The sequence below is a fragment of the Palaemon carinicauda genome, chromosome 21 (genome assembly GCF_036898095.1).
Source record: "Palaemon carinicauda isolate YSFRI2023 chromosome 21, ASM3689809v2, whole genome shotgun sequence".
In the NCBI taxonomy this organism is placed as follows: Eukaryota; Metazoa; Arthropoda; class Malacostraca; order Decapoda; family Palaemonidae; genus Palaemon; species Palaemon carinicauda.
The window spans coordinates 100,586,751-100,606,829 of NC_090745.1; the positions used below are offsets into that span (position 1 = coordinate 100,586,751).

General features: G+C 34.4%; 1 protein-coding gene across 1 annotated transcript; it reads right to left on the bottom strand.

Annotated features, from left to right (window-relative positions):
• Positions 1-3,381: 3,381 nt before the first annotated feature.
• LOC137615368 (uncharacterized) lies at positions 3,382-10,689 on the bottom strand. Its single transcript, XM_068345184.1, has 4 exons — positions 10,590-10,689; positions 6,036-6,097; positions 4,305-4,394; positions 3,382-3,889 (listed from the first exon to the last, which is right to left on the bottom strand). Coding segments are annotated over exons 1-4 (345 nt in total). The 5' UTR covers positions 10,592-10,689; the 3' UTR covers positions 3,382-3,698.
• Between the last annotated feature and the right edge of the window lie 9,390 nt (positions 10,690-20,079).

The window sequence follows — 20,079 nt, forward strand, 5'->3', positions numbered from 1 at the left end:
GACACTTATATTTACACACTTATATATAGGTATACTCTTAAGTATATGTATGTGTATAGTAAAAGTTAGTAGGAAATATTGAAATATTTTAGTGCCTAAAGCGGGGTTTACACGGGCGAGCAGCTCGTCGAGCCTGGCTCGACAACCCTGTGTTTGAATTGATGTTCGAGCTTGTAAACGGGCTATTTGGTTGTCGAGCGCGCTCGTCGAACGGCTTGATGAATGTCAGGCTCATCTTGACTTTTGTGGGCGGAGCTACATTGTTTGACGAGCGGTGTGAACATGTGAACGGGTGTCGAGCATCGAACCTCAGTTGTTATTCAAACCTGCTAGAGGAAACATCATCAAAGAAATGAATAATGGCTGCCATTAATGAAAGCAAGAATGAGAAGGAAGTCGTACTTTGATTTCATACATACATATCGGGCTCATCCAGCTTTATGGAAAGTTAAATCAAAAGACTATTCCAATAAAGTAGCCAGAAACAAAGGAATAGCGGCTCTGCATGAAATATTGAAAGAACTAATTTTAATGCCTTAATTTTAAAGCAATAAGCAAGTTGGTGTGTGAAAATTTCTCTTTAGTTGCCAATCCTTCCTCCACTTTGATCTTTTTTTTTTCCCTTCTTAGTGCCACTGCTAAAGCAATGGCTATCAAATCGTCCTGGTCGAGAGACATGTTGACGTTGTTTTAGCACGAGGCACACTGAGGCTCGATGTACTGACTGAAAGCTCTTCGAGCCGTTCTACAAGTAGGTTCGACAACCGGGCTCGGCGAGCTGCTCGGCCGTGTAAACCTGCCTTAACGCTTTCGTGTATTTTAACTTAATATCTTCAGGGTACATTACTATTATGCTAGTTAGTCGATAAGCGTTTTCTTTCATTTTCTTATTGCTCACTCATTAACGTCCTTCACCTGTAAATCACTTTGCAATGTACCATGAAGAGGTAAATAATATCTAAATGCAGGAAAGCGTTAGTTAAAGCGCTTTGTTAAATTTCTATTAATTTCTTCTTTACTTGCTTCCATTTCGTCATGTAGCTGGGAGTACCTATTTTGTGTTGCTAAATTAACTTCATCAAATTTTTCTCTTATTATAGGAGTGTTTATATTCTTTCTTAAAATTAGTTTTTCTTTTTATTTCGTTAGATCTGGACAGATTTTACTTCTCACCATTCTATGGTTGCTTGACTTAACTTGTGTAACACTTACATTTTTAACTAAATTAAGTTTTTAACTCAAAAAAAAAATAGAAATCTATTTCGTTTTTAGTTTCTCCATTTGGGCTTCTCCATATCCATTTTGTATGTTCCTTTTTATAAGAAAAACTGTACATGATTTTAAAATTTTTCATCCAGCAAATTCTTCAAGCATATCTGTCATTTCTTATGCCTATTCCAAATTTACCTACTGCTGATTCTACTCTTCTTTTAACCAACTTTAGTACTGAAATCACTTGAAACAAATCTAAGTGTTTTTTTTTTTCAAAGATCTCTCCAGATGGATTCCTCTTTATGGGGTGTTATTGGTTCCCATGTTTGAATGATCTTCATTTTATACTTCTTATTTAGTTTGATAAACAATCCTGCAATTCTATCACCAATAATACAAAATTTATCAATGTTAAGGGAAGATTTTTATCAATAAGAAAATCCACTCCATTTTTTTCGTTCCTTTCATGTCCTTTAAAGCAAAAATATAACTTTAAAAGATTCTCCAGTTCCAATTTCACTCATTCCTATTATATCCTGATTTATTTATTTCGTCTCTTCTAGTAACACAGCAGACATTTGTGTAAAGTTCAGCTACTTTTACAGCTATGAAATCTCCTTCATCTATTATTAAATAAAATGCTTGTCCATTTTCTCCTGGTGCTTTGCCTCTTTTCATGCCTTTTAATGCTTTCTTTACCTCTCCCACTGTTACTTTTGGTACTGGCTCAGGCGTTTCACTATTTCTATTGGCAAAGTTACTTCTTATACCACTATTGTATAGTATTGTATAGAAATCCTCTGCATTTCTTATCATTCCATCTCTATTGTTGATAATATTTCCATTTTTATCCCTTAAAGCAAACATCCGCTGGCGCCCGGTTCCAAGTCTTCTTTTACATCGATGTGATGCTTCTTCCTTTATTTAGTGTTTCCTCAATTTTGGCCTTTTGTGTTTACTAATGTCTTTTGATTTTTGTGTATTTATTGTTTTGGTAGTTCTTCTAATTCTATTTCATCTCTTGGATTTTACCCTCATTTCTTTACTAGGTTTTTTGGTTTTTCTGTTCTTTTTCCTTGATCTTATTTATAAACTTTTCCATCTTTTTTTTTGGGCTGATTCCGCTAACTTTGTTAAATTATTGGTCATTTCTTCTTTATTTGCTTCCATTTCATTATGTAACTGAGAGAACATATTTTTTATTGCTTTACTAAACTCATCAGATTTTTTCCCTTATTACAGGAGTGTTTATTTCATTTTTTTTGGAATTGAATTTTCTCTTTTTTTCCCTTAGATCTAAAATAATTTAGCTTCTCTTTGTTTCATGGTCTCTTGATTTTATATATATATATATATATATATATATATATATATATATATATATATATCTATGTATATATATATATATATATATATGTATATATATGCATATATATATGAATATAGATATATATATATATATATATATATATATATATGTATATATGTATATATGTATATATATGCATATATATATGAATATATATATATATATATATATATATATATATATATATATACATATATATGTATATATATATTTATATATATATGTATATATATGCATATATATGCATGTATATATGCATATATATATATATATATATATATATATATATATATATATATACATATATTGTTTGTCTGTGTTTATAATATATCAATAGATTAAAGGAAGCTATCTATAATCATGCCACTGGAGGTCCCAAGTTCTGATTGTATTTCTTGATTTACCTTGGTAAGAGCACTCACTGCCTTCCGTACCAGCGAGTTATACCTCATTAGGGTGTGTTACTAAATATATATATATATATATATATATATATATATATATATATATATATGTATATATATATAAATATGTATATATATATATATATATATATATATATGTATATATATATATATATATATATATATATATATATATATATATATATATATATATATGTATATATATGTTTGTCTTCACACACACACACACACACACATATATATATATATATATATATATATATATATATATATATATATTTATATATATGTATGTATATACTTACTGTATGTGTGTTCACTAATTGAAGACATTGTTAAGAATGCATCACAAGAATATGCCATTAAAAGATTAGATAAAACTGGGAAAGATAATTTATTCTCATAAATTTATACATTGGTTTACAAAAGCTTAGAAAATTGGCAAGGTCTTTGTGTTCTCGAAAAAGTACTTTGAAAGATATAAACAATGCTTATTTCCTTTTTGAGGTTTTTGAAAGTGCTCAAAGTGATAGAACCACTGATCATTCAAAGATATAGTTGAACTTTAGATGGTGATTCATTTGTTTAGAATCCCATGAGTATTCTCACTCATGTTTTGTTGATGTTATTCCCCAATGTTGCTAATTATTATCATTATTGCTCTTGTTGTTATTTCATGTTTTGTATTGGGATTAATTCACCAATTTCATGAGAAGGGCTCCTAAGAGGAGAGGTAGGGCCACTGTACTGACAGAGGAACTGTTGCAGAGATCAGTGTTGCAATAGCAGATTTCAGCTGTGACTTCCTTATATGTGCCCGACGAACATTCTTCTGCATGATTCAAAAGGTTACAGCTGTAAACCGAGATTTCGTCGCTACCTTCTGTTAAGAAAGAAAGATTAACCATGAGTTGCATAAATAAAGATTAGAATATAGGAAGAAAATATAAAGCTCGTCTAATTAAAATCAGAAGGTTATTTTATGCCATATGTAATTAGTGCAATGAAGAAAGGATTACATGGCTGCATAAATTGCGCACACGTCATGAGCAGTATGCTCGATGAAACTATAGTGATTTTTTAAGAGTTATTGTCTGGTTAAGGTTAACAATTGGTTGAGTAATGGCGCTATCGAGTCTGAGCGGGACTCGAACCCCCGTCCGGCAAACACCAGACAGAGACATTACCAATCAGGCCACAACAACCCTCAACGAATTATCAAGAATATTTCTAATGGAAATATTGAAAGAGACCGGGTAATGGCTTTACACTAAGGAAAACATTTTTTGCGAACTCACTAAACTTCCCGGTTGTCTTCTTGCAGGAACCAGAGCAAGGTGTCGTTATGGTAGTCCCCTCGTCCCCAAGGTAACACTCCAAGCAGTAACCTGAAGAAATAATAAGATGATGTGAGGAATAAATGAACCTGTATAAACAATCTTGATTCAAGACATGTACATTGCAGATGGATTAAGCAGGGAATTATATAATGCGTTCATAAGATCTTTCACATTCATATCTAGGCAATTCTTGGTGCGAACGCATAATAAGGTTTGGGAGGTAAAGTGCGTGCGCATGTACGCACGCATAACAATATATATATATATATATATATATATATATATATATATATATATATTTATATATATACATACATATATATGTGTATATATATACATACATATATGTGTATATATACTATATATATACATAACATATATGGGTTTATATATTATATATATACATATATATAAATAAATATATATTATATATATACATACATATATATGTGTATATATATAATATATATATATATATACATACATACATATGTGTTTATATATATTATATATATATATATATATATATGTTTATATATACATACATATATATGTGTATATATATTATTTATATACATACATATACGTGTTTATATATTATATATATACGGTATATATATATATAAATAAATATATATTTGTTTATATATATACATACATATATATGTGTATATATATTATATATATACATACATATATGTGTTTATATATTATATATATATATATGATAAATTTTGCACATTTTTACGTGTTTTTCATATTCAAATAAGCCATATATATTTTTTTTTTTTTTTTGATACATTAATGTCTGGATTCTCTTAACGACCTCGGGATCAGAGCCCCAGGCGAAATCACACAAAGACAAGAGCTTGGCTCCGGCCGGGAATCGAACCCTGGTCGGCAAGCTTGTATAGACAGTGACTAAGCCACTTGGCTTATTTGAATATATATATATATATATATATATATATATATATATATATATATATATATATATATATATATATAAATATGTATATATATATGTATATATATGTATACAGTATATATTTATATATATATAGATAGATAGATAGATATATATGCTCTATATGCATAAACAGTATGTATATATATATGTATATATATAATTATATATATATATATATGTATATATATATATATATATATATATATATATATATATATATATATATATATATAAAGAGAGAGAGAGAGAGAGAGAGAGAGAGAGAGAGAGAGAGAGAGAGAGAGAGAGAGAGAGAGAGAGAGAGAGAGAGAGAGAGAGAGTTATTAAGTTGTTTAATAATTAGTGCGATTTTCTTTCTGCATGATACGCTACATTCACTAATTGACACCAACAACAAAATCTTTTAGACTTCAAGTATTCAAGTGATAGCATTTGGAATAATATAGCTTACAGCAACATTGCTCCATCTGTTCTACAGCAACATTGCTGCATGAAGCTTATGTCGGCGTCAGTGATCCCACCAAGTTTGACGTCAGAAAGCATTTAATAATGAATAATAAATCAAATTGGGATGAAAGTCTCCCATTTATGCTTTATGACTTTACATCTATTTTCTTGAAGAGGCAAGCATGATAGCAAAGTTGTTCGAAACATGACACAGCATATGAAAAGTAGATATCCAAATATGAAAATAGATCAGATGAATAAAAGCAGCTTACCTGTTTGGAAGACAGCAAATGCCACGATGGCAATTGCAACTACCTTCATGGGAAGAGAAAACCTGTAGAGGAAAAGTACAATTAATCTCGTTGAAAGTATTGATATTGCCACGGCCAACAAATTATTATTATTATTATTATTATTATTATTATTATTATTAGTTTAATGAGGAACTGTAGTGCAAGCACAAATCGAAACATCATCTTCATCCAATCACCTTTATTACAACGTTTCGGACAATTTGTCCATCATCAGGTTCTGTAAAGTTGAAAACATACATTGATACAAGCAATAAAAAACATTGGTAAAAGACATGAGAAAAATAAGATAATTTAAAATTGTAAATAAATAATACTTAAAACACTTTTCTGCTGAAAGCAGAGTTATCTAGGTTTAGTTTGGGTTGAAGTTTTTCTATGTAAAATGTTTCCAATACTCTTAGCTCGGTCTCAAATCGAGCTTTACATATATTACTTAAATCAAGATGATTAAAATTGGTGTTACACACTCCATGGCAATGATCTCTTATAGAGAAATGAGAAGGCTTACCTAGCGGTAGAAGGGTCATTGAACTAATTCCCCTATGTTCAAAGGTTCTGGTAGACAACAATTTTGTCTAACTACCCACATATTCCGAACTACACTTCGGACACACAAATTATTGGAAACATTTTACATAGAAAAACTTCAACCCAAACTAAACCTAGATAACTCTGCTTTCAGCAGAAAAGTGTTTTAAGTATTATTTATAATTTTAAATTATCTTATTTTTCTCATGTCTTTTACCAATGTTTTTTATTGCTTGTATCATTGCATGTTTTTAACTTTACAGAACCTGATGATGGACAAATTGTCCGAAACGCTGTATTAAAGGTGATTGGATGAAGATGATGTTTCGATTTGTGCTTGCACTACAGTTCCTCATTAAACTGCGTTTCCCCTCGTCTGAGAATTACAGAACTACCATATTATTATTATTATTATTATTATTATTATTAGTATTACTAGCAAAGCTACAACCCTAGTTTGAAAAGCAAGATACTATAAGCCCAAGAGCTCCAACGGGGAAAAATAGTCCAGTGAGGAAAGGAAATAAGGAAATAGATAAACAATATGAGAAATAATGAACGATTGAAATAAAATATTTTAAAAACAGTCACAACATCAAAACAGATATTTCAAATATAAGCCATAAAAGACTTATATCATTTGCTGCAAGTTTGAACCTCCGAAGTTTTACCAATTCAACTACCCGATTAGGAAGATCATTCCACAATTTGGTCACTGCTGGAATAAAACTTCTTGAATACTGTGTAGCATTGAGCCTCGTGGTGGAGAAGGCCTGCCTATTAGAATTAACTGTATGCTTAGTATTACGAACAGGATGGAACTGTCCAGGAAGATTTTAATGCAAAGGATGATCAGAATTATGAAAAATCTTATGCAACATGCATATCGAACTATTTGAACGACGGTGACAGAAGTTAATATTTGAGGGTTTCCTTACCGTGGCCTGGCCTGGTAACCTGTTTGTGAACAGTGTCCGATTTCTTAACAGTAAGGTTACCAGGACACGATTGTGTGACGGGCTGAGAGAGGCAGTGACTAAGAAGGCAGGATGAAAGCAACTGAGTAACTTTATTACAGAACATCTGTTTATATATACATAAACTCCAGGCAAAAAGGGCATAAAAACATAACTCGCAATTTCATGTTCAACCGACAACCGCACCGGTTAACGGTTAACGGTGAGAAAAACAGACATGTTATTTCAGGTCCCTATCAGTGAAGGTATTGATGGAGGTCTTGAAAGTCATGAAGTGGCTGTCCATAAGGGCGTCGGCTTTGGTCATCAAGTCTATTATTGGTAAACTATCGACATCGGGTATGGCAGCACGTACAGGTTCGGGTAAACGGCGTATCCAAAGGGCACAAAGTAGGTTCACCTCACGAGGAGAGCCGTCTGCGGCAGGTTGCAGGCGAGTGATAGTAGTCATTTCCTTGAGGGCGAGCGAAGCCCTTTGGTCCTGCAATGGTTGTTGAAAGAGCTAAAAAAGCTTTGCTATACGGGCGGCTGGCGACGGCGAGTACTGCTGCAGAAGGTATGTTTTGAGGGCGTCATACGCTATTGGGGTGTCTCCTTGTTCACAAAACCAGTCGGATATTTCGGGGAAGGTGTCCTCGGGTATCGCTGCGAGAACATAATCTGCTTTGGTGGTTGAGCGAGTCACGCCCTTGTTGCCGAACTGGACTTCTGCGCGCTGAAACCAAGCAAACGCCTCTCCGCTGGCGAACGACGAAAGTTTCAATGGTGCGGCGCCAACTTCCGGGGAGTACGCCATATTATCAATAACGGAGGGTGGGGTGGGGGGGTGGAAGGCGGGAGGAACGAGTCGACTTCCGGGGTCACCAATGTGACGGGCTGAGAGAGGCTGTGACTAAGAAGGTAGGATGAAAAGGGAGTAACTTTATTACAGAACATCCGTTTATATATACATAAACTCCAGGCAAAAAGGGCATAAGAAACATAACAGTCAATTTCATGTTCAACCGACAACCGCACCGGTTAACAGTTAACGGTGAGAAAAACAGACATGTTATTTCAGGTCCTTATCAGTGCGAGGGGAGAGCAAAGATACAAGCATAATATATACAAAAAAGGAAATGTCATTACTATGTATGATCGTGTGACACGGTTTGTACAATTGAGAAACGATAAGACTATTTGGTTAGGGCTCTAGTGAGGTCAAAACTTGAAAGAAGGATTCACAATTGCACGTCTCCACCTATGATGTCATTGAAAAGAGATTGAAAAGTATAAAAAGGAAATTTGCAGGATTCAGGCATAATTATCAATCTCTCTCTCAATGGTTTTTATCATCTTACAGAATTTTAGAGTATGTAATCTTCGGTATTTGCTAAACGTTGGATTGTATGATCCATGACCAATATTCACAATAATGAATAACTGAAATGGCTCTTTTTTCCTTTGTCTACACATACACAGAATAGTCTGTCCTATTTCCACATTCTCCTCTGTCGTCATGCACCTAACAGCAATGAGATTACCAAACAATTCCTCTTTACTCAAAGGGTTAACTGCTGCGCTGTTTTTGTTCAGTTGCCATTTTCCTCTTGGTAAGGATATAAGAGACTCTTTAGCTGTGGTAAGCAGCTCTTCTAGATCTAGAAGGATACTCCAAAATCAAATCATTGTTCTCTAGTCTTGGGTAGTGCCATAGCCTCTGTACCAAGGTCGTCAACTGCCTTTGGGTAGAGTTCTCTTGCTTGAGGATACACTCGCGCACTGTTCTACCTCATTTTTCTTCCTCTGTTTTTTATGTTTTTATAGATTATTATTATTATTATTATTATTATTACTTGCTAAGCTACAATCCTTGTTGGAAAAGCAGGATGCTATAAGCTCAAGGGCTCCAACAATAGCCCAGTGAGGAAAGGAAATAGACAGATAAAAGTCATGAACACTAAAAATATAAAACACTAAACTAAATATCTCATATATAAAATATAAAAACTTTGAAGAAACAACTAGAGGTAGAGAAATAATATAGAATAGTGTGCCCGAGTGTACCCTTAAGATATATTTTAATGTTGTTGCTGTTCTTGAAATATTTCAATTGTTCATAATTTTTGTGTAGCTTATTTATTTCCTTTCATCACTGGGTTTCTTTCCGCGTTGGAGTCCCTTGAAATAGCACCCTGTTTTTTCTGACTATGGTTGTAGTTTAGCAAGTAATAATGATAACGATAACGATCACTGAAATTTTTCTTTTCAATTTACATAAAGATAATAAATCGAAAGTGAATTGAATCTTGCAATCGTTCTTCAGTTCGAAGAAGTCTTTAAAGATCTAATGGAGTCCATATACTTTTCTACAATATAAATACTGGCAAGCTTTCTTGGACCTTGTTTTCTTTTTTTCTTTTTTTCATCAGGAAATCACTAAACTGGGAATTTATAAGACTGGATTTATGTTTCATGTTAACACCGTATGTTGCCAGAAAACTACAAATCAATTAATTAATCACACTGTATTTCCTTCGGTGGAAGTTTGCCTTGCACGTTAATGCTCTTTCTTATCTTGTTTCATTCAGATGTGGACACATTTTGAATAATGATATTGACTAACATTCCTTAAAAGGATGTTTTCTGTGAGCTGCGAAATATAGTAGGAGGTAATAGAAAGCAAAAATCTTGGGGCGGGGGGAGCTTGAAGGTTTCGTACAGCAAACCTAGTGCAAAAATGAATTTATCATTGGATCTGAAAATCTTGATACGGTATAATCTCTAAATTTTGAAGTCCTTCAAAGTTAAAAATCGTCTTGGCATAAGCGAATATTCCATGTCTACTCTGCCAGATGTTAATCTCCAATTAGAAGTATACCGTTGTCTGCTAGATATGCAACGGTAGTGCAGGAGACACCAACATTCAAATTTAGATCGAGAATAAATACACACACACAACACACTCACAAATAATAGTACGAAGAATGAAGTCGATAATCGTATGACTTCCGAAAGCAAAACTTACATTCTTGAATAAAAGAATCGGAGAGGTCGCTGTAGACTCCTTCGCACTCGCCACGAAACTGCTAGAGGGAGGGGCCACACGTATGGTCTTATAAGTTTTAGGGGATGTGGAGGATGCTGATTATCTAGATAGAAAGACGTAACGACTTCTCATGATACCATAGTGCCCAGGCCTCCGAATGGGGGGATATGGCGGGGCCTAATTTCAGAGAGATAAAGTCACCCGACTTGTACAACGCCTCCGTGGCCCACGACCCTCCCAAGTGAAAAGTTCGTTGTGGATCATGAAAATAAAAGAAACATTCTTTATCCTTTTTTTTTCCTCAACTTTTTTATTTTTTATTTTTGGATTTATTAGGAAAATATGTTAGATGACAAATATGTAACTTTATAACATTAAAACAACCAAACAAATATTTCACAGATTAGATAACTGAAATTTGACGAGCATTTAATAGTTTATATTGATAGAATGAATAATGACACATATAATTATTCAAATTACTTTTATTAATCACGTTCCGAGAATTTTCATTTTCTTCGCTTCTCTTGATGAACTAATATTCCTATTCAAAGCACGAATTCCAAGGAATGCACAATATATAACAAAAGCTTTAATTACTTCTTATGGTAATGTGATGGTATAGGTTTTAAACCTTGATAATCAAATCAGTTATTTTATCTGTTACGCGTTTTCTAAGTTTTAGATATTTTCCCCTTGATGGCAATTAGTTTTCCCATAGTTTTTAAATAACTGGAAAATTCTTCGCTCGATTGCAGTAGTTTTCCACGTTCAATCTTCCTTCGTTGATCTATTCCCAAGGAATTCACGTTGAGGAAACTTGCAAGCTTTATAACCAACTACATATTGTTAGCGTCTATCTTACGGCGCATTTTATAATGCTTATTTTTTTCAATTTCAAGTTCTGCATTGTCCTAATTTTGCAAATCATTATTAAATTCCAATGGTGAACAAAACATCATAGCTGATAGTCACAGCTCAGGTTTTTCAGTTTATATATGAAAGATCTATTTTAATGTTGTTACTGTTCTAAGAATATTTTACATCAATTGTTCATTTCTTCTCTTGTGGTTTATCTATTTCCTTATTTCCTTTCCTCACTGGGTTATTTTTCTCTGATGAAGCCCTTAGGCTTATTGCATCTTGCTTTTCCAAGTAGGGTTGTAGCTTAGATAATAATAATAATAATAATAATAATAATAATAATAATAATAATAATAATAATAATCCTGAAAAATGAACCTGGTGTCATCATATCACTTTGAGCGTTGAAGTTTGATCCTAAGAGTGTCCTGTCTTTGCCCAGAATGTGGGATATGATTTGGTGCTTAAATGCAACAGATTATATGTGTTGAATACTTTCATCCATCTGTCTTATGTAGTCAGGCTTTTGTTTTAAGACTATCCTGATTTATTCTAATAGTCAGGCCTTCTCCATCATGAGGCTTAATACTACACAGTGTTCTAGAAGTATTATTCCAGCTGTAGAACTTCAAAAGTTCAAACTTGCAGTAAATGATTTTATGTTGAACAGGCTGACGTAAGGGGACAGGGCATCCCCAGTTATTTCCCTCCAAGTGGTTAGGGCATCTCCAGTTATTTTTCCTCCAAGTGATCAGGGCATCTCCAGTTATTTTTCCTCGAAGGGGACAGGGCATCTCCAGTTAATTCTCCTCCAAGGGATCAGGGCATCTCCAGTTATTTTTCCTCCAAGGGGTCAGGGCATCTCCAGTTATTTTTCTTCCAACGGGACAGCCCATCTCCAGTTATGTTTCCTCGAATGTGTCAGGCCATCTCCAGTTATTTTCTTCCAAGGGGTCAGGGCATTTCCAGTTATTTTTCTTCAAGGGGTCAGGGTATCTCCAGTTATTTTCCTCCAAAGGGTCAGGGCATCTCCAGTTATTTTTCTCTAAGGGATCAGGGCATCTCCAGTTATTTTTCCTCTAAGGGATCAGGGCATCTCCAGTTAATTTTCCTCCAAGAGGTCAGGTCATCTCCAGTCACTTTTCCTCCAAGGGATCAGGGCATCTCCAGTTATTTTTCCTTCAAGGGGTCAGGGCATCTCCAGTTATTCATCCTTCAAGGGGTCAGGGCATCTCCAGTAAGTTTTCTTCCATGGGATCAGGGCAACTCTCCACATATTTTTCTCCAAGGGGTCAGGTCATCTCCAGTTATTTTCCTCCAAGGGGTCAGGATATCTCCTGTTATTTTTCCTCCAAGGGGTGAGGACATTATCAGTTTTTTTTTTCCTCCAAAGGTAAGGGAATTTCCAGTTATTCCTCCTCCAAGGGGTCATTGCATCTCCAGTTATTTTTCCTCCAAGTGGTCAGGGCATATCCAGTTATTTTTCCTTTAAGGGGTCATTGCGTATCCAGGTCTTTTTCCTCTAAGAGATCAAGGCATCTCCAGTTATATTTCTTCAAAGGGTTCAGGGAATCTCCAGCTATTTTTCAACCAAGGGATCAGGGGATCTCCAGTTATTTTCCTCCAAGGGGCATGTCATCCCCTGTTATTCTTCCCCAAGGGGCATGTCATCTCCAGTTATTTTCCCCCAAGGGGCATGTCATCTCCAGTTATTTTCCTCCAAGGGGTTATTATTCGTGTCATCACTTAGAACTAAATCTGACGTATGCCCAGTTAAAGTAGTTGTACAGTCGACATTATTCACTAGTCGATATGATTCTAGTAACTCACTAAATGCCAATGCGTTAGGATTTGATGCGTCGTCCATCCAAAAATTGAAGTCTCCACAGATAACTAATTCGTTTTTTCCATGATAATCATATCAATGAGAACACCGAAATTTCAAAAAAGATACTAGTGTTTGTTCTAGGAGGTTTGTAGATTGTTAGAAATTATATTCTTCTGTTTTTTTTTTTCTATATATTCAAAGCTTGTTACACTAATTCTTTTCAACATTTTGAGATTTGAGTATCTTTTATGAATAAAGCGTCCAACACCCCCACCAGACCTGCCTTCTCTCGGTATGTAAAAGAAGGCATGATATGTGGGGGGCGTGTTTTCAGTGGTCTTTGCCTTGTCCAGGTTATTTAACCAAGTTTCAGATAATGCTAGCATATCCAAATATTTCTCGTTTATCAATTCTAGAATTTGAATAGTCTTATTACCTACAGATTGTATATTTACATAGCCGCAGTTTATGACATCCCTAGTAACGATGATCAGCAGTTTCCGCGAGTCTTTTCAATTCCAAGTCAAAAGCTTTGCAGTGTCTAGAATTTACTGTGTGGTCACTTGGTTTGTTTAACTTTGTGCAGTTTATACACTTTGACACTTGCGAATTACACTCCCTGGTGGAATGTCTCCCTGAACATCTCCCGCAGACTTTATTATCATTCTGAAACTTGCAATCTTTTTCAAAATGTCCATACCTCTGACAGTGGTAGCAGGTAATCACGTGGTACCTATCACGTGTGTTATAGATACCCCATCGTAACGAAACTTTGTCCCTATTATCATGAATAGCTCTCCGAACTTCAGGATCACATTTCAGCACATAGTGGGTACGAGGCATTTTTCTCCAGGACTACACTTTTCTTCTCTTCTATATTTTGGATTTGGTCCAGGCAGCGATTTCTTTGAATCAAAGCATTTACTACATCATCTTCATCATTGTATACATTGCATATCATTATTTTTGGTTTTAGTTTTCAGATTTTTCTCGTTTCAGTGTCAGCCACCAATGTCTGAATTTTGTTTGCCGCCTCTTCGCTGATCATATTGTTTGCAAAGTTTACAACAACATTTCCATTCGTAGTTGACCTCGTGTTAAGTATAGGAATGTCTCTAAGTGCTTGTTGAACCCCGTGTTTTCTTTCAGTAATATTAGTTTTGGATTAGTTGATTTAATTATCAACAGTTTTTTTTCCTTAACTTTGTCAGCAAATGTCGGTTTCTCCCGTTTTGGGTCTATCAGTGTTTGAAGTGTTGCTTTAATTGATTCCATATTCATTGCAAGAATGTCAACTTTCTCAGTAAGGTCGGTGGTCTGGGTGGAATTTGGTGCGTCTGCGCTAAGGTCCGCAAGTTTGTTTTCCAAGTCATCTATTTTCGCATCTTGTTCATTCAGGGCCAGATCTCTCACGTTCACATCTTCCTTTAATTTTGATATTGCTAAATTGTTGTGTCTTGCTTCACGTATGCAGTGTGGGGATACCCAATCTAGGTTATCAGTGATGGCTGTCACTATATGCACACATTTCTTATGGTAGAGTCTATTACATTCACATACTATCCATTTTTTCCGTTCTCCCTCCGTGTTATTACATTATATATAGGTAGATATAGTTGAGAGCAAACTTATTGTACTGTTTCTTATCACTTAGGTTTCTCCATAAGAATAACTAATATCTTTTCAATGATATTCTAAGCGAGAAACACAAAGCTAAACACGACTCTGGGCGTGTATGACAGAGCTCCACACAACCCGTCCACACACTAGCACCATACCTTCTTATCTTTGCAAGGTAAAAGTTTTTATTTTTATCCATTCCCATTTCAATACGAAATTTTCTATCTTTCTTTCACAGATTAGAGTTATAAGAGATAATCGATAATGCTAGGTCATCTTTGGGTGATTAGTGTGGGGACGTACGGCCTGCCAACTCGAGAGCTCGTGTTGGGTGTTCCAGCCTTGTGTTGTGGCAATCGAAAATCACCCGATCTATAAGTATGGAGATGTAGTAAATTTACGTCATTTTGGACTATATTGGAAAGGTGTTTGTACCAGTGCCGATAGACCATAATAAAACTGGTGTTTAGTTATATATACATCCTAAACTAACCTCACAGTAACAAAGCTTATCAGTGCTTACATGAGCAAATTATTAGGCGAATTATTTCAGAGTTGTTAGACCTATCTGGAGTCGAGATGCAACTGGTTAATCTGGTAAGTGAATCGAATAGCGGGAAAATCATTCGAATGGTTGAAGTTTTTATTATTTTCTATTTACCTGTAGTTGGCAACGCTTTTAACTGACTGTCTGAAGAACTGCGTTCGAGACTCGGGCCGGACAAGGTGAACAAAAGGGCTTGGTCTTTTCAAAGTGAGAATGCTTGTGTTCTCAAGCACCGTTACTTAAGCTATTCCTGAAACTGGTGCAGCGAATTAGTAATTAATCGACAAGGAAATCCTTATCCTTATTCTCTCTCTCTCTCTCTCTCTCTCTCTCTCTCTCTCTCTCTCTCTCTCTCTCTAACGAGTGTAGGGGAATGAAGTACTTTTTAACGGGGAGAATAGCCCAATGAGGAAAGGAAACAAGGAAATGAATAATGATTAGTAGCTAATTTTAAATTCTTTACACACCGGAATTTTGCTGTGCATTGAACCTTCCGAATTGTTAGTTTTGTCTGTGTTCTGTAATTTCATTGTGTTGTTGAATGCCAGAATTTAAAGCTCAGTATAACTAACCTTAGTAGAATTGATTGTACGATCTGTCGAAAGTAGTATACCTATAAATATTGCATTAGTAACAGGTGTATGCTTAGGTATGGCTAGTTTGAACACAAACTTTGATGTTTTATAGACTTCTTTCTATGTAAAACCAATTGCTGTAACTGTAGATGGTTTCAATAATGTTTATACCGTTAATTATTTGAAGTTAAATAAGATTTGATCATTCTCATTTACTTAATGTTATAATGGTGTCAGTTTATGAGACCACTAGCAATTTATTTTTCGAACTTTCCTGAGATTCTACCACACGGAAATACACACACCACACAATATATATATATATATATATATATATATATATATATATATATATATATATATATATATATATATATATATACACATACAGTATATACACTGTATCTTCCTTTAATGGCAGAGTTTTTAGGCTGGTCTTATGATTGCAAAATAATGTCATTCTTGTGTTCACGGATTAGATGATATTTTTTCTCATTCTAGGTTGTGGTAAAGTTATTATAACATTGGTAAGAAAAGGGTTAATTTTATTATGACTACATAGCTTAGTTTGCTATGCTGGCGAGGAGAATTAGATAAAAAAAAACAGATATTGGTTAGTAAAAATAAAATATTCAAAGGCGTCATTAGTAAGGAGTAAGGAAAGGTCTATAAAGGGTTGTAATGGTGGATTGAAAGATTGGAAAATAAGTCTATATACGAAAATTATAAGAATTCAGATAGGAGTGACTGACTCAGTTGTTCAAGCAGTTTGGCTTGCCGGTGAACTTGCTAAGTTGGTGTATAAACAACCAATGATAAGAAACTTTACTGCGCAGGAAATTATCCACGATTAAGCAGTTGAATGATAGATTCAGAGATGACTGATGTGTTCTTTTCTAGAGCCCCCCCCCCCATGTTATGAGAAATGGCTCAATGTTTTAGGTCTATAGCATCATCATCAGCCGTTACTAGTCCACTGCAGAACAAAGGCCTCAAACATGTCCAACCACTTGTGTCTGTTTATAGTTTTTCTATGCCAGTCCACAGCAGCAAACTTTCTTTGTTCGTCAATCCATCGTCTACTCTTCCTTCTCGTGCTTCTTTTGTGATCTCTAGGGACCCGTTCGGTTATTCTTAATATCCATCTAATGTCAATTATTCTCATTATATGTCGCGCCCATGACCATTTATTTTTCTTACATATTACAATATCCTCTACTTTGATTTTTCTTTTATCAATGTTGCTCCTTTTCTGTCTCTTAGTGTTATTCCTATCTTTATTCTTTCCATAGATCTTTGAGATGTAACTAGCTTATGTTCTAAGGCTTAGTAAGACTTCAAGTTTCTGATGTATTAGTTGAATCTGGTGTCGTCATCTGATCAACTACTTTTCGTTTTAGAGAAAGTGGCATTTTAATTTTCATAATATAACTTTGTTTACCAAATTCTCTCCATGCTATACTAATCCTTCTTTTAATTTCGATTTCGTGTCCTGTGGGTACACTTACTGTCTGTCTTAAGTACTACAATGTCTAGAGATTCGTCCCTAACTAAATTGTATGCAATTTCATTGAAGATTATCTTAGTTTTAATCATAATCAATTTCAGTCCTACATTTCTGCTTTCTCTGTTCAAATTTTCCATCATCTTTTGCAATTTCTCCCATGATTCACAAAATAAAACCATGGCATCTGCAAATCTTGAGTTGTTAAGGTATTCCCCATTGATAATAATCCCTACATGTCTCCACTCTAAATTCTTAAAAACTTCTTATATGCATTCTGTGAATAATTTAGGAGAGATGGTTCTCCCTGTAACTCCTTTCTCAATTGGCACATTCTCACTATATGTAGTTTTAGGATGCTGTATATCCTGTATAGATATCTCCAAGTGTTCTAACATAAGCATCATCTACTACTACTACTACTACTACTACTACTACTACTACTACCATTATTATTATTAATATTATTATTATTATTATTATTATTATTATTATTATTATTACTACTTGCTAAGCTACAACCCTAGTTGAGAAAAGAGAATGGTATAAGCCCAGGGCTCCGACAGGGAAAATAGCGTACTGAGAAATGGTAACAAAGAAAAATAAGATATTTTAGGAAGAGTAACAACATTAAAATAAATAGTGTTCCCTAAAGCAAGAAAACTCTAACCCAAGACAGTGGAAGACCATGGTTCAGAGGTTATGGCACTATCCAAGACCAGAGAATAATGGTTTCAATTTGGAATGTCCTTCTCCTAAAAGAGCTGCTTACCATAGCTAAAGAGTCTCTTCTACCCTTACCAAGCGGAAAGTGGCACTGAATAATTCCAGTGCAGTAAACCCCTTGGTGAAGAAGAATTATTTGTTAATCTTAGTGTTGTCAGGTGTATGAGAACAGGGGAAAATATGTAAAGGATAGGCCAGGCTATTTGGTATGTGTGTGTGTGTGTGTAAGCAAAGGGAAAATGAACCGTAACGAGAGAGAATGATCCAATGTAGTACTGTCTGGTCAGTCAAAAGACCCCATAGCTCTCTAGCGGGAGTATCTCAACGGGTGGCTGGTGTCCTAGTCGACCTACTACCTATATTCTTTGTCTTTGAAGGGCTTTCATTACTGCTGAGGATTTGACAAAATCAAAAGCTTTTTCATAGCCTATAAATGCCATACATAGTGGTTTGACATAATTTGTTGATTATTCTATTAGCCAGTTAATTGCATGAATATGGTCAGATATTGGATACCCACTTCCAAACCTTGCCTGTTCTCTTGGTTGATCAAGGTCTAGTTGTCTTTCCATTTGACATAATATGACCTTTGTAAATATTTTATATATCACGGAGAGTAAACTAATTGGGCGGTAATTTTTCAGGTATTGCTACATTAACTTCGTCAAATTTTTCTCTTATTATAGGAGTGTTTATATTCTTTCTTAGAATTAGTTTTTCTTTTTATTTCCTTAGATCTGGACCGATTTTACTTCTCACCATTCTATGGTTGCTTGACTTTAACTTGTGTAACACTTACATTTTTAACTAAATTAAGTTTTTAACTCAAAAAAAAAATAGAAATCTATTTCGTTTTTAGTTTCTCCATTTGGGCTCCTCCATATCCATTTTGTATGTTCCTTTTTATAAGAAAAACTGTACATGATTTTAAAATCTTTCATTCAGCAATTTCTTCAAGCATATCTGTCATTTCTTATGCCTATTCCAAATTTACCTACTGCTGATTCTCCTCTTCTTTTAACCAACTTTAATACTGAAATCACTTGAAACAAATCTAAGTGTTTTTTTTTCAAAGATCTCTCCAGATGGATTCCTCTTTATGGGGTGTTATTGGTTCCCATGTTTGAATGATCTTCAGTTTATACTTCTTATTTAGTTTGATAAACAATCCTGCAATTCTATCACCAATAATACAAAATTTATCAATGTTAACGGAAGATTTTTATCATTAAGAAAACCCACTCCATTTTTTTCGTTCCTTTCATGTCCTTTAAAGCAAAAATATAACTTTAAAAGATTCTCCAGTTCCAATTTCACTCATTCCTTATTTATCCTAATTTATTTATTTCGTCTCTTCTAGTAACACAGCAGACATTTGTGTAAAGTTCAGCTAGTTTACAACTATGAAATCTCCTTCATCTATTATTAAATAAAATGCTTGGCCATTTCCTCCTGGTGCTTTGCCTCTTTTCATGCCTTTTAATGCTTTCTTTACCTCTCCCACTGTTACTTGTGGTACTGGCTCAGGCGTTTCACTATTTCTATTGGCAAAGTTACTTCTTATACCACTATTGTATAGTATTGTATAGAAATCCTCTGCATTTCTTATCATTCCATCTCTATTGTTGATAATATTTTCATTTTTATCCCTAAAAGCAAACAACCGCTGGCGCCCGGTTCAGAGTCTTCTTTTACATCGATGTGATGCTTCTTCCTTTCTTTAGTGTTTCCTCAATTTTGGCCTTTTGTGTTTACTAGTGTCTTTTGATTTTTGTGTATTTATTGTTTTGGGTAGTTTCACTAAT

Excerpts from the sequence above, each read along its gene's own strand:
- LOC137615368 (XM_068345184.1), bottom strand. Across the intron at positions 4,395-6,035 it reads ATTTGCTGTCTTCCAAACAG|GTTACTGCTTGGAGTGTTAC; the intron begins GTAAGCTGCTTT and ends TTATTTCTTCAG. Across the intron at positions 3,890-4,304 it reads GAAGACAACCGGGAAGTTTA|AAGGTAGCGACGAAATCTCG; the intron begins GTGAGTTCGCAA and ends CTTTCTTAACAG.